Source organism: Cebidichthys violaceus, unplaced genomic scaffold (assembly GCF_023349555.1).
Source record: "Cebidichthys violaceus isolate CVI_PGR_0920_01 unplaced genomic scaffold, fCebVio1.0.p SCAF_1, whole genome shotgun sequence".
NCBI classification, from domain to species: domain Eukaryota; kingdom Metazoa; phylum Chordata; class Actinopteri; order Perciformes; family Stichaeidae; genus Cebidichthys; species Cebidichthys violaceus.
This window is the reverse complement of record NW_027176262.1, coordinates 11,161,511-11,176,518: the sequence shown is the minus strand read 5'-3', so window position 1 is coordinate 11,176,518 and position 15,008 is coordinate 11,161,511. Positions and strand designations below refer to the sequence as shown.

At 38.6% G+C, this 15,008-nt stretch overlaps 2 protein-coding genes across 9 annotated transcripts in view; both read left to right on the top strand.

Moving 5' to 3' along the window:
- Positions 1-10,820, top strand: part of elna (elastin a) — a 50,197-nt gene extending 39,377 nt beyond the window's left edge. For 5 of the 8 annotated variants that reach the window (XM_068710504.1, XM_068710454.1, XM_068710462.1 and 2 more), the window contains 16 exons: positions 172-222; positions 1,341-1,367; positions 1,463-1,477; positions 1,606-1,635; positions 1,829-1,855; positions 2,351-2,377; positions 3,063-3,110; positions 4,262-4,321; positions 4,425-4,460; positions 4,717-4,752; positions 5,081-5,149; positions 5,820-5,858; positions 6,557-6,613; positions 7,710-7,745; positions 9,119-9,199; positions 9,310-10,820. In XM_068710504.1, the coding sequence (XP_068566605.1) occupies positions 172-222; positions 1,341-1,367; positions 1,463-1,477; positions 1,606-1,635; positions 1,829-1,855; positions 2,351-2,377; positions 3,063-3,110; positions 4,262-4,321; positions 4,425-4,460; positions 4,717-4,752; positions 5,081-5,149; positions 5,820-5,858; positions 6,557-6,613; positions 7,710-7,745; positions 9,119-9,199; positions 9,310-9,356 (686 nt within the window). In that variant the 3' untranslated portion in view covers positions 9,357-10,820. The remainder of the gene's footprint in view (positions 1-171; positions 223-1,340; positions 1,368-1,462; positions 1,478-1,605; positions 1,636-1,828; positions 1,856-2,350; positions 2,378-3,062; positions 3,111-4,261; positions 4,322-4,424; positions 4,461-4,716; positions 4,753-5,080; positions 5,150-5,819; positions 5,859-6,556; positions 6,614-7,709; positions 7,746-9,118; positions 9,200-9,309) is intronic. The other 3 variants (XM_068710471.1, XM_068710486.1, XM_068710495.1) reach the window with 3 other exon arrangements.
- A 1,227-nt stretch (positions 10,821-12,047) lies between these two features.
- limk1a (LIM domain kinase 1a) overlaps positions 12,048-15,008 on the top strand; it is a 45,855-nt gene continuing 42,894 nt past the window's right edge. Inside the window, exons 1-2 of the mRNA XM_068710419.1 lie at positions 12,048-12,238; positions 14,525-14,624. Of these exons, the coding sequence (XP_068566520.1) occupies positions 12,181-12,238; positions 14,525-14,624 (158 nt within the window). The 5' untranslated portion in view covers positions 12,048-12,180. The remainder of the gene's footprint in view (positions 12,239-14,524; positions 14,625-15,008) is intronic.

Genomic DNA, 15,008 nt, shown 5'->3' with positions numbered 1-15,008 from the left:
CATGTTGTTTTTACTGCTAGCGCTACCAGCTATTGACCACCTCTAGCTAACAGCCTCCAAACTGTGGCTGTATCATAGTCCACCTCACAGCTTTTGCCTTTTCTAGTCTCTCTCACTCTCCGCCTGTTAAAAGTACAATAGATGAAACTGGAACCTGTTGTCTTTTGACAGAGCCCACGCCTATAGCCGCAACTGGCAAGACCCCAGAGGTCCCACGGCCCAGTAAGACTTGCTGTTTGCATGAAACCTGTGACCACGAAGTGAAATCTGTGGTATTTGATATATATTAAATTGTAGTTGAGTTGTAATGTATTTGCCACTCTGATGTAGTGTGGGACAGTCCTCTCACTATTTGTTAATGTTATTGTTAAAGAGAAAGAGTCTTTTATTTATTGAAATGAGTCTTTTGCAGGTCATTGTCTTAAGATTATAAATAATAATCAAATGACATTTTACCTGTATTCAATTATACATTATGAGAATAAACTAATAATTTAAATGGCCAGAAATTACAGTATGGGACTTACATTTTCAGATTTTAACAATTAATGATTTGTCTTCTCAAATAATGTTTGGACTGTAGAAATCTTATTTTACTAAATGATGATATCACTTCACCAACAGTAGGCTACTTGTCCTGTGCTCTCCTTTCCTTTTACTAACACTAACGCTGAGCTTGATAAATTACTTTCATGCATTTAACATCTTATTAAATCTAATTTATTAATTTAGTAGACATTCAGAAGGAAGGGATACATTAATGCTGGAATGCAATTTCCCACATTTGATTGCTCTTAAATGTTTACAGTTCTTTTGACAATATGAGAGCTTGCACTTTTTCCTGACCAGTTTTACAGTTCAAGTTCTACAGCGGGGGATTTTTTTAATTATATATTTCCTGAGTTTACATTTCATAAAACCATTGCCATGATAATAATGTGACATTTGATCTCCAGTTTTATATTGGTATGAATGTAAATGAACTGCGAATCCCCTGCTATAGAATACTATCATGTCATTGTCATGTTAATTGTTTGTTTTATATTATTTTGAAAGGAGTATGTCTTGTTCCTGTTTGTTATTCCCAAACCTTCCTTTTGTACATTTTTTTTATAGTTTCATCATTAACACTGTATATTTAATTATTGTTATAGTAATAAACAAAATTATTGTTGTTGGTTAATTATATTTTAAAACATATTTTTCCTTTTTTTGTACTTCTTGTGGTTGATGTGTGAAAACAGGCGGTGAGTTTAAAATATGTTTTGCTGTTACTTTATTTGATTTTGTTGTATGTCTTAACCTGTTTTCATAATGTATCTTCTTGGCTCTTTTGACAGCTGCTGGTGGAATTATTCAGCCTAGTGGTAAGTTTTACATAAAAAAAAACAGTTGTTTTTTTATCATTGTATATACTTACTACACAAAGCTTAATTTGATGATACTTTTTGTTATTTCACAGCTGGCACAAGTGTTGGTAAATATGTACAAAAATATATTCTCATATTAAAATTTACAACAAAAAACTTAGCGATTATTATTTTGCACATCTTGTATTCAGTCAATAGATAAATGACCAACACCTTGTGTATTTATTTATCATAGGTGGAGCAGGTGTTGCAGCTCCCTCTGGTGGTAAGAGCCATTTTCTTTTGCATGTGAATTTAATCTGATCTATTAATCTATTTACAATATTCAGTAGTGTTTATACCAAATGTAGTTTTTTTCTATTTAAGCTTTATTTTTTCTCAGCGAGATTGCTCTCCCTTTGTCTGTTACCAAATGGTATGCAGGATGTTAACTGATGTAACTCTTACCTGTGTTTTAGTTGGTCCGTCAGGACACGGTCATCCTGGTAAGTGTAAACAATCTGTTTGTATCTGAGACTTACTGATGTAATAAATATGACTCACACTGTGATATCAACTAATCTCATTGTTTACCTGGTCATGTGACTTTCATAGTTCAAATAAAGCCTGAATAAATAAATCTAAACAAATGATTACAAGTCAATTAGTATATGTATGTGAATAAAATCATAATAAAAATCAGTTCCATACATAATAATCAAAGTAATTTAGTTGCAGTTGAGTCTTAGAAATATCATACAGTTGAAAGCTGAACCATTCTTTAGTATTAATACTGTATTTACAGTATTTGCTTTTGTATTCAGTTGTATTTTGTTTTACCTTATGCCACAAGATTAATTTTCCTTTGACAAGCTTTGCTTTTATCCCAACATTTTAGATGGGCTGTCATGTTGTGTATGTTTTTGTCCTTTTTGTCTTCATTTGTGTTAATTAGTAAAATGTTGTACATAGCTCATGTATTAGTCTCTTCTCTCCTTTAGTAGCAACCGGAGTCCAACATCCTGGAGGTAGGCCAATATGTATACTTTTATTGATTTAAGAACTCCATGTTGTTTTTAGCACTCAAGTTATGTTTGTCTTTGAAACTTACACTTTTTTTCAATTATTTACATGTTAATACTGGTAGTTGAGTCACAATGACCACAACCTGTAACTCATGTACCAAACACCTGAAACCAATTCTGATAACATACAGACACATTTCCTGCTTTACACTCAGTTTGCAGTTCTACACCACACTTTTTTCAAAACACTACACACAACTCTCTAACATTTGGCACAATCTTCATGAATGCAAGCTCTTATGTTCACATGGAACACCTGCCATTCAACATGTCAAACTTAAGGCTCTGACTCCTCACATGGGCAAACATGGGTTGCACAATTGTTCAATTAACAATCAGAGCTTTATCAATAAAGCTAAAAAAATATATCTACATAAATATATATTGTTTTGAATGCAGAATTCTATTTTGCAGGAGATTTATGGAGATTATCCTTTTGTGTGTAGAGTTCTAAAAAATATGAGGTAGGCTTTCAGAAAACCGTTTGTAAACAATTGAGAAAAACTGTAATGTGATACAATCCATCCATCTGGCCACACGGTGGAGACAAAGACAGAGTGAACAGCTATGGTCAATAGTCCCTGCTGCAGCCAGTGACTATAATAATACGAAACATTGCTGTTTTCAGGTGTTGGTGTTGGCACAGGTGGCAAAGCACCTAAACCATTCTTACCAGGTAATGATGGCTAACAAATCATCAATCAGAATTGATCTGTACAATAATGTATTTGTTGCAACATAACCTACTTTCTACTCCTTGTGTCCCACAATGCATATAGTTGAGTTTGCTCATTCCATGGCCACAATGTCAACATTAAATCAGTTGTTCATCTAACTTTTCCTGAAAGGTCCCATTCATGACAGAAGTACAACTTCTACATGCAACCCAGTGTTTGCAAATATCTACCCACTTTCATAGTTGGGTAGATAGTTCACTTTGTATATTTTGTAAATGTATTTTTTGTCTTAGTCTTCATTTCTAAATCAAAACATCCTAATGATGTTATCAATACACTTTTTTTTATTATCCTATTCAATGTTATAGATCACACTTTCACACATTGTATTTATCTTACTGTGCACTTTCTGTCTGGACAGTTAGTGACTCAACTTGAATCGATAAAAACGTTGGTTAACATATTAGGAAAAGCTGCATCAGGCCTTTCTCCACCCAATTACACCTCCAATAGATCCAATAGGTCATCAATTTTATGCATCAGCAAGTTTACAGTTGTACAGTATTTCTGCTATTCTGCACTATTTTACCTGAGATTGACTCGAGACCTAATGTAAGGTGTTTTTCCTGCATTTCATTTAGTCCAACCCAATCAGTCAAATATCAAGATAAATCCTATTGTCCCTGAGAAGGAGCATCCATACAAGACGATAAAACAAACCAAGAAACATTGAATAATAATGTCAAAAACATACAGTATGGGGTGAAATAAATGTTAAAACATTGGACACTATTAAGATAACATTACAATACATATTACATACTTTTCAAGGCAGAGTGTAACAGAAGAGGGAAGATTGTGGCCTTCACAACGTTATGAATGAAAACAACAAACTAATAATCTAGAATTGTGATGATTGTACCTGAAGTCTACATTACATTCCTCTTTTATTTTTGATTCATCTCAGTTTTCCAAGTAATAACCTGTTTAATGAAACAATCCACTGGACTGATTAACTCAATAACTAGTGCAGTGCTTTTTATTGAAGCTAATCTAAAACTGCAGAGGATGAAGCCAGCATGAACGATTGTAATGGGAATATTCATTTAAATCTTCACACTTCCAGTCTTCTAACACTTTTACTCCCTAGGTACAGGAGCAGGTGTTGGTCAAGCCGGAGGTGGATATCCCTACAGTGGAACCTATGGAGGCAAGTTTAATTTTTCTACAAACATTTATAGATGTGGTTGAAATTGCATCATGTTTGGTTTCCATGTGAAGGCTCATATGTTGTTTTGTTGTGTGTGGAGCAGGAGCAGGAATCCCACTGGCAGCCGGTGGTTATCAAGGTTAGAACTCACCTGCATTTCATTTAACATGTAAAATTGACTTAATCCTGTAAACACTAGACATACGTGTCAGTTAATGGGGAAACATAAAGCATATAAACAAAAAAAAAACTTTTTTTTTCTTTGGAGTTTTTTTCATGATAACATTGGTTCAACCATCGCCATTTCTTGGAAGAAGCAGCCCCCGACACAAACTGTAGACGATGAGTTGACCAACCAGACAATAATGCTACTTTTCTCTGTCATCATGATTCAGGGGGATACAGGCCATATCATCATGGTTATGGCCAGGGTATGTATGAGAGGAGGCTGACAGCACTGTTACACAATGTTCCCCCGACTTAAAAAAAGAAACTAGAACGTTCTGCCCAGTGCTCAAAGTGACAGTTGGTCAGGAGATGCCATCGCATCGCACTTCCTGTGCAGGAAACTGACCAGCATGCTGATAAGTTTCTGTATGCTCAGTTTCAGGAAGGAGAAACCAGCTGGATACTGGATAGCTGGATAAAGGAAATCAACTGGTGTTTTAATTCTCCAGTTTTTCTTTACAGGACAGCTATGGGTGAACCATGTAAGTCGTAAACACCACATCTAAGCCAGTTGTTTTTCTCTTGTTACAGGTGGGTTGACTTATCCTTCTGCAGTTGGACTGGGAGGTGCTGGTGCTGGAGCTAAACCACCCAAACCAGGTAGTGTAACAGGCCTGTTAGGTTTACAGCACATGGAAACATAAAGACTTTATATGAAGATCCACACTGATCCCTGCTTCCCACTTTAATATTGCTAGAATATGTTAGTACTGTTTGTACAGTAAAGAATCAAGTGTTAGTCACAAGTGCTGTTTTGTTTCCTTTTATTGTGACAAAGATTCTGCTGAAGAAATTAGAACGAACGTATTGACATTTATTGTATTAAAGAAACATTTGCGGTATGAACATAATCTATTAAGTATTTCATGTGCCAAAGGAAAAACGCATTTATTAGTAAAGTCCAGCTCCACCAAAGGCTGTAATCCCTGAAGAATTGCAGTACCGTTAGGAGTTTGTAAACCGAGCAAGTCAACAACACATTTCCTGATGAAGACTGATTACTGTTATAGTTATACTGTGTGCAACATCAAAGTGTGACTGTTTGAAGATAACACAAACCCCCGGAGAGTCCTGCCCTGAAAAACAAAACTCTGCCAGAGGACGTTTGGGTCTTGAGGTTGTTAATGTGACCTCAGCTGAGCCACTGGCTAAATGTCACTTTAGGGGGAGAAATGCTAACAAAACTGATAATGAGTTATACCCACTGCACACAAAGTCATAAGAATAGACACATTATCACGATTTGTTTACTTGCTTTTCATTTCAACAGGCTACGGCAATCTTGGAGGTGGCGGTGTTTATCAGCAAGGTGAGGAACGTCGCATGTTTGCTAGATATTTTCTGCTCCTTTCCTCCTGTATAATCTCTTATAACTAACAAATTTCCCCCTGGGGATGAATAAAGTATCTATCTATCTATCTATCTATCTATCTTTTTGTTTTTGTTTAAACAAACAAAAGAAGACACAACAGAGGGTTAATATGGCCCACATTTGGCTTCAGCTGTCCACAACACACTTTACACTTTGGGGAGTGTAGCTTCTGTCCTTCCTCTCCTCCTCCGCCCATCAGTGAGGATGAGTGTAATCACAAAGCTACAGCCTCCTCTCACTGCCCCACAGATACTATACGAGCATTAAAACTCATGGCCCTAATCCTCCTCCCAATGGCCACAGAGATAGTTGTCTGTGTGAAATGCTTCCACAGATGGTTTAATAACTTCCCTCATTTGCCAGTAGAGAAGAGAGCTTTGGCAAATGGTGAATAATTATTGGCTTCCAGATAAATAGGTCAAGTTGTCATATTCACTGTATGCACTGCATGTATCACTAGGTTATTTATTAACAAATAACCTAAAGATGTTTAATGCTTATATATTTCAACACTAATTATTATATTGAATGGTCAATCTCGTATTGTCAGTTTACACGCTGAAAACATTTTACTGTCAATGAGTCTCATTTTACTGTCAATGAGTCTCAATGGTAACTGCTTTTTAATTTTGCAGGTGTGGCTCCTGTGGCTCCTGGTTATGGAGGAGGTTACCCCCAGCAGTACTACCAAGGTACCATTGCTGCTCCCTGTGCAAATCTTCTCTGCTGATGAGTCCGTATAGGGACAAACATTAGAAATGTTTTGCTGGTAAACAGCATTCTTAGTAGTGACCTTTGAGGACCATCGGTTGTGTCATAAATCAGTGGAAAGGACCCAACAGACACCCGAATAGGGTCATTTATCTTGGAGGTGGAGGTGGAGGTGAAGGAAGAAGACAGTATTAGGATGCTGTGTGTGTGTGTGTGTGTGTGTGTGTGTGTGTGTGTGTGTGTGTGTGTGTGTGTGTGTGTGTGTGTGTGTGTGTGTGTGTGTGTGTGTGTTATTTTGTGCTTGTTTCAGAAGAGCATTTATTTCATTTCTTGTGAAGAAAAATGGATACAAACGAAACACAAGTGGTTTAACATAATAACTATGACATCATTTTGATTTGGTTTAGTGTTCTATACTTTCTGCTCCATGAAATTACACATGACCATGTTTACTTCAGTATAGTTACTAAACAGTTCTTAAACCCTTTTCATTCAGAGTTGGTCATCATTGTTTTTGCTGCTACTGGAAGTCAAACATTTAACCAAATACGTTGGCCAAACTGAATTAAATTCTGTTTGAATAATGATGACTTGCCTTTTCCTCCTCTGAGCACCTAATTAGAGAGATGAATTGGATTACTCTAGACAGGGGAGGCGAATAGAAATTATATTGATGTTTATTCTAATCTTCCTCCCAATTGCAAAATATAAATAAAGATTTTTTTTTCTGTTTCAGAGGTCACGTTATTCAAATTTCAGCATCTTAAATGGGCAAAATCACAAGCGCCTTCCCTCTGTTACTTTTCCGTGTCTTTTAAATGCAAAACACAGACAGGAAAACATCACTGTGTATGCAAGTCTGGGTTACTTGAATACACTGATAGCGTCTCTGGATCAGACAGCTCAGCAGATCTAAATGACTCTCATGTGATCTACTACTAATGTCAACAGATTTTCCTCACCACATCCTGGCCAGGATAGTGTATATCAAGCACTGTGACAGATCCAAAGAGGTTTCATCCTGGCATTACTCTAATGGTACTATCTCATCTCTCATTTGTCTTTGATGTTGTCTAGGTGGATATGTACCAGCCCCACTGACTCCTCAACAAGGTATCAAACACCCACCTCATCACATCTCTCCGTGCACCCAAAAACAGCACATTAGAAAGTGATAATAAGTAGTATCAGTCATAAAAGTGTCCCTTGCACCTCAACCTATTTTCCAATTTCTCTCTCTGCTTGTTGGCAACACGTCAGATTATTAGGATGAGATTGGAAAAGGGTGGGTTGTCACTGTGTGTGCTTGTCAGTGCAGATGGCACAGCACAACCAGTACATTGAACTCATGATAATCTGCATTTTCCTGAACATCTGAGATTACGGACGGTGGGATTAATTCATAGAAACACGTCTGGTTTCTTAGATAACTAAAGTCACCGCTTTGATCTCTCACAGTATCTGATGTATCGACAGCTTTCGTGGACACTTTTGTAAATGTACTATATGTATTGAATGAATGAAATTGATTTCCCTCAACGGTTTGTGACCCAGTTTCCTCCCACAGCCCAAAGACATGCATGTCAGGTTGATCGGTTACTCTAAATTGCCAGCACAGTAGGTGTGAATGTGAGCGTGAATGGATGTCTCTGTGTCAGACCTGTGATTGACTGGATGGATGGATCCCACATACGATTACATTACACACAATACAATAAAACGTATAACCGTCATTGATTGACATTTTTGTTCCACAGAAAAACAATCATTGTAGATGTAAAGAAAGTTAGATGTCAAATGAATGAAGGCTCAGCAGGAACTCCATCATTATATATATTCATATACAATATGGTCTAGTTAATCCATGTTGTTTTAGATGTAACAGGGATATGAAATCAGGCGTTGATACGTTAACAGTGAGACCGTCCTGATGATATTTCATGGGAAGATTTTTGTGTGAGCCAGTGACATCATACAGTCTGATGGTTAACTGTGAGCAGTGCAAATGATGCACCACAATGTGAAAACTCCTATTGCAGGCCTTTATTTAACATCCCATACATATCAAAAGTTGAAAAATTTAATTCCCAAACGTGACAAAATAGTCCTAACTCAAGGTCTACTTACTAGCATTGCTGGTTGTGAGATGTGGTTGAAAGGTCTGGAAAAAGCTAGTAAGTGGACCTTAAAGGGGAACATCCAGATTCATGGTTTCCTTCAATAAATCCATCTGTAATTTAATGCACAGCACCTTCTGTCTTTAGTGTATAACAGCTTCTCTGGGAGGCTGGTGGTACATCATAGTTGCTGTGTGCGTGCTGTGGTCAAGCACCACACATCCACTCGTCATAAACTCCACTCAGCTGTAACAGCAAAGCCAGGAGACCTCTTGTGGACATGACAAGTCATTAAACATTTATATAGCATTAGGGAATGTTTAATTAAAGTAATTAGCTGATTAATTTGTTCTTTGTGTTGTTCTGCAGCCAAAGCAGCAAAGTACGGCCCATTGCAAGGCTTCCTTGGTGGTGCAGGAGGAGGAGGAGGAGGAGGAGGAGTCTACAGAGGTAAAAGATTGTTTACTATTGCCAGTCAGTTTGAAAAAAACAGATGTGTGTGAATTTGCATTATCTCCTTAGAAAATACTGAACAATAATCCTGATGTTCTCTGCTACAGGTGGAGTTGCAGGATGCCAGGGCAAATACTGTGGCAGGAGGAAGTAGAGGATCTCTTGAGATCCAGTGTGACCTCAAGACACCATGGTGCTACTGCATGATCTAGAATGTACATTTTATATGCAAACAAACCCCGTTAGAAAACATGTAAAGGTGTTTTGTTTGGTTTTTTACTTACTTGACTTCAACGTCTGTTTTTATACAAACCCACCGACCCAGAATTTTGTACACACTCCGATGTGACGTATGTTAGTTGCAGCTTTACTCCCCGTACTGCACCAGCCCACTTAGAATACAGAGAGTGTGTGTATGTGTCACCATGTGTTGTTCTTGTGCGTGGATGTGCGTGTGTTTCGTGTATGGCTGTACTGTTGTGTGAAAGACTGACTGAACCATCGACTGTCAATGTGACCTATGAATGATTTCTCTTGCGGTTTGAACCATAAAGCAAGGTGAACTGTCCTCAGTGTCACAGCCCACACTGTCGCACCTCACTGTGTGGAGCTTGTCATCTCTCTGACATGTCAGAGGGGTTGGGTTGGTCGAGGCTCATCCCAAAACTGAGGAAATCTGGCCCATCTCAGTGTCGTCTCTTGCTCCCCGTCTTCTCTGCTGCTATTTTTAGGCATGCTGGGTATAAAGCAGCGGGAATTGGGGCTCTGGCCAACCCATCTGCTCTCAGTAACTTTGCTGATTCTAGTTGCTATGCAGTTCAGTTTTCTCTGCATTTTTAATGTTGCCAAACTTGTGATGTATGAAGAGCAGTTTCTGCTCTGAGGAACGACATGCTGAAGACGTTACAGGATGTTTAAAAACCATGGGAAAGCCTTCCAAGTAGATTAATACGTAACTCGGATACTACTCTGGCATTTACATTATGTATGTGTGAATGTTTCATGATGTGTCTTGAATAGAGCGCCGTAGTCTGCTTCAAATGTTTAGTCTCATTGCAGCAGTTATTTACATTTATGTAACTTGTCATTACATGATTATTCAAGATTTTTTGCACCATTCTTTGACTCATAGCTTTATTGTTATGAGGAATGTGTGAACATCCTTTGCTTTTGCATTTATTCAGTGTTTAGAATTGTCATACAGAATAAGACTTTGTTTAATGGGAGAGACAAAGTGTTAATGTGAGGCATGAGCTCCCGTTGTTCTTCATTTACTTGAGCTGCTTTTAAAAAGGCTTACTGACCAAAGGTTCATGAGCGCTGTTGCCAAGTGACCCCATCTCTTTCTGTAATGTGTACTGTATTTTGTACTAATTTGATAAACGCTGGCTTCGGTTCCTTCACTCGGTGCTGTGTAAGAAATGTCTTTGAGCCTCGCTGGGTCAGACCTTGTCTTATGTGCCAAGGGATACTCTTCATCTTTATTTAAAACTGTTTTTATAAGGAGGAACAGTGTGGTTTTGCACTTTTTATATTTCCACGACACACATGTGACTTGTTCCTGGAATCCAGCATTTATTTGCTTCATTAAATAACAAAATACAATGTGTTAAAAGATCTTGTGTTGTCTGATCTGTTTTAGTTTTTCTTCATGAGTGCATTCCACTGCAGCAGCAGCAGTTTGTCCTGTGAGTTGATGAAAACCACCTGGCTCAGAGTGTCCCGGCTGGTAGATCAGTTTGCTATAAGCCACATACCACGAAGCGATAACATATCAGGTATAAGTCTTGTTGCAACAGTTCTGCTACATCTTTTCTGTTTGTCCCACTGGGCAAAATTAATCAGGAACCATCAGATTTATTGTATTTTAAGATCAGATATGTGAAAAAGTTGGCAGAGCTCTTCATTGTAATGACAACAAACAGATTAGGGGAAGGCATTTTGCCTCAGCGGTAACTTCACTGACTGTTATTGTTGTGCCAGCTGGAAATAATGAACTCATGTTGCTGTTCTCTGAAGATCTCCTGGGAGAACCACTGACCCATGATCTGCATCCTGTAGAAGCTTACACTTTTGTTCCAGAAGTCTAATAACGTCCCACTTTAGAAATAGTGTCACTGCAGAACTGCAGTATGATGCTGTAATACATGTCTGTGCTCGTACAGTATATTTCTACAAGAGAGTAACTTGGTGCTACCAATAATTGGGGAAACAATGTTGGGACTGTCCTGTTACTGTGTGTTGCCTTTAGATGCCATTGTTGTGTTGTTCTTAAAAGAAATCCTGAATTTAAAAAAAATATTTATTCATCTTAAACTTTTGACTTATCCCTCCTTTTGACATTTCCTGCTTGCCTGTAGACATTCTCACATTGTTACATGTTCAGCCTCCCACTAAAAGATTCAATTCATTTCACATTTTGCTTTTAGTGCACATTGCAGCTCATCAGCTGAAATGTAAACTTTACCACTTGCAGTACACTTGCACTGCTTGTATCTTTTACTCTTTAATTTCACAAGCAAATGAACAAAAAAAAATAGTTTCAAAAAGCTATGTTTTTCTATGTTTATGTTTTCCTTCTTTACAATTGAAAATATCAGTAAAATAAATAGAGGTTCAATTATTAAGCAGTTATTTTGTTATTTCTAAGCCCCACATAGTGGTGTTTACTGCACTGCACTGGGTCCCTCCTCCCCGCCCCTAAAGCCACGCATTAATTAAAGCAGGGAGTGTTCCTGGTTGGCCGCCTCGTGTTTTCCTCTCCCCGGCTCAGCTGCTTCATTGGTCAGCAGCTCTCTTGAATGAAGCGCCGCAGAAACGTGCAGCCAGCCAGGAGGAAGCTGTGTGGGCCGCCGCAGGGAGGGACCGAAGCACAGCAACACGACCCCCGGGCGGGCAGCGGTGGTGGTGGTCGGACACCGGTTATCTGTCGACCTGAGGCGGCTGGCTCTCTGTCGGAGCTCGGTGACGGAGAGTGAATGAGGTTGATGCTGCTCTGCTGCACCTGGAAGGACGAACGCATGGGAGAGGAGGAAGGTAAGGAGCCGCTGGCTGCGTGGGGCGGCGGGGCGGGAGATGAAGAGACAGCGGAACGGATGCTCCGCCGAAACTGCCGCTTAGCATCATGCTTTATACTATGTTTTTCCTACTTTGTGCGTCGCTTTTCGTCAATCGCACTCAGACAACAGTGTAGCATTGGTTGTATGTGCAGCGTCAGGCTGTATGTCCATATTGTGCTGCGACTGAAGACATGTTTTCTCTCGAGTTGATGCACCCCTCATGTTTGGATGCAGCGGTCACCCTCAGGCCATGCACAGTAGTCATTTCATCTAGGATGTGCACACATATTCTACTTATAAACAACTAGTTACATTAATACAACTAAACCGAGGACTGTGGTGTGATTAATGCAAAATGACACAGTTTCATAAGGTGCAGCTTGAAGTTGTATTGTATTGCCAAACATCACCTAAAGGTGCTTCAAAGTTGAAGTGATGAGGAGCTGCAGCTCCTTTGGCAAAGGCACATGTAATAGCATCAGAGATTAAAATCTCCCCCCAACGATCCTCAGCTATCTCCTTCTGTGTGATGGGTATTGATTTAATTATGGCTCTCAGTAGATGATAACAAAGTTTTACCTCTATCTAATTTGTTGAGAGGAACATTTACTGAATTCTAGCACAATGGTTTCCGACCTGGCACCCACCATGGGTATGGGTTGTGAGATGATTAAGTATATTCATGCTACACAAAGCAATGTTCTTTTTTTATTTCCCTCTAATCTTTTTTTATTTGTAAACTACTTTATTTGACTTCTTCTGGACTTTAAAAAGGGGAATATACAGCTTTTGGTTGAACTGGTCAGAACTAACGCAAATGGATATTGTTATGTTTAAATAAATGTTGGGAACAATTGCTCTAGAACAAGCTTTGGTATAATAATTGTGTATTACTGTTAATACTTGGTAAATACCTGTGATAATGTAGGTGTGTTTTGTTTGCCTTCTCTCTGAGACCAGCACAGGTCCAGTTATCAGATAGAGAAATGCCACGAAACAGAGATGAGGTGAAACATATTCATTAGTAAAGAGGTGAAGGGAGAGGAGAGAAAAGCCATCAGCACAAAGCAGACTGCCTTCAAGGTAATATGATCGATAAAACTACTACAGCAGGGCGGCTCACTCAGTCATTACAGCAACCAGCCGACTGCACAAAACCTCTGCCAACACAGTTTTCAAACGGAAGGATGGACGAGTAATCAAAGCTGCAACCATACAACATTGATCCAACAATATACAGACGTTGTGTTGCGGATTGAACTCTGAACTGATCTGTGTTCAGCACTGTTTTTCTTGTTTATAGCTGTTTTGCATATGGGATATGGCATGCAGCTACATATTGCTCTCAACTTTCAGAAGAACTTGTTTTATTTTCCAGTGTCTGTAAAATATTCACCGGAAGGCTCATAATGATGCAGTAAATGTAATAAATACAGTGTATGATGTTTTACTTTTCAGCTGCAGAAACATGATCTATTGCCAACAATTGTGTTTGCAATATTTTGCATGAAGTATCCCCTGCTTTGTGTTATGCACCTAATTTATGATTCCCACACCTGTTCAGATCAAGTGTAATGGTTTAAAGTTTCGATCTGAAAAACAATTTACAAGCTAAAATAATATCTGCGTTTATGATGAGAACTGTCACTATGATGCGACAAAGGGACTTTTAGGGGAGAAGTTTCAGTCGGTTGCAATCTGCAACTTCACCCATTTAATAACTCCATGCTATCACAGATGCTACATCGGATCTGTCTGCATTCTGCGGTACCTAAAAACAGTTGAAAAATATTACTTTTTAATAAGTAACAAGTAGAACTAATAGTATTATTTTGACACAAATTTTCTTGAATTATTAATAGTAATTTGATTTGCTTGATTTTAGAAACCATTTAATTTCAGTTTCATTATATAACGTCCAATAGTGTAAAGAAAACGTTTGAATATTATTCTTTAATTAGAAGCAAAAAGTTTCCTTTATTTCACTGTTATGAGTTGTTTCACAACTGTTGAGGGATTCTCTCACTGAAACTGCTGCTGATGTTCGTGTTGAATGTTGTCTGTAGTGATGAAGCATTTTCTGTGTTGTGTGTTTGATATCTGGAGCATTGAAGGCAAGATAAGAACAGAGATAACAGTCACATGCAAATGCACATCAGCGATTATTACACCCCATCAAAGAACTGCTGTTGATTTTATGCATATTGAACTATAAAACCATGGACACCTATACATCCTCTAACCTCCGTGTCTCGTGTTTCAGCCGGAGGAAGTTTGCCCGTCTGTGCAGGATGCAAACAGAGGATCTACGATGAGCAGTACCTCCAGGCCCTCAACAACGACTGGCACACCGTCTGCTTCAGGTCTGTTCAACACTAAACTCACCGCTCTCCCGTCTCAACATGTTCACATGGGTTCACAAGTCTTTAAAGGGCAGCGATGGAGTGTCTCATTGCCCCACTGGATGAATGAATGGAGGAGTGTGGAGCTGAAACAAATAGTCCATGACAGGATTGGTCACTGGACAGAAAAGTGAATCCACTCTTTGTTTCAATTCATCTCTTTCTCTCTCTCTCTCTCTCTCTCTCTCTCTCTCTCTCTCTCTCTCTCTCTCTCTCCTCTCTTTCTCTATTATCTTTCTACTGTCCAATAAAGGCAGAAAATGAACATAAAAATAAAACAAAGTATTAAAAATAATCACAAGTAAGGAGCTGCACTAACAGGAGCTGGTTTCAGCCTCTCAATTG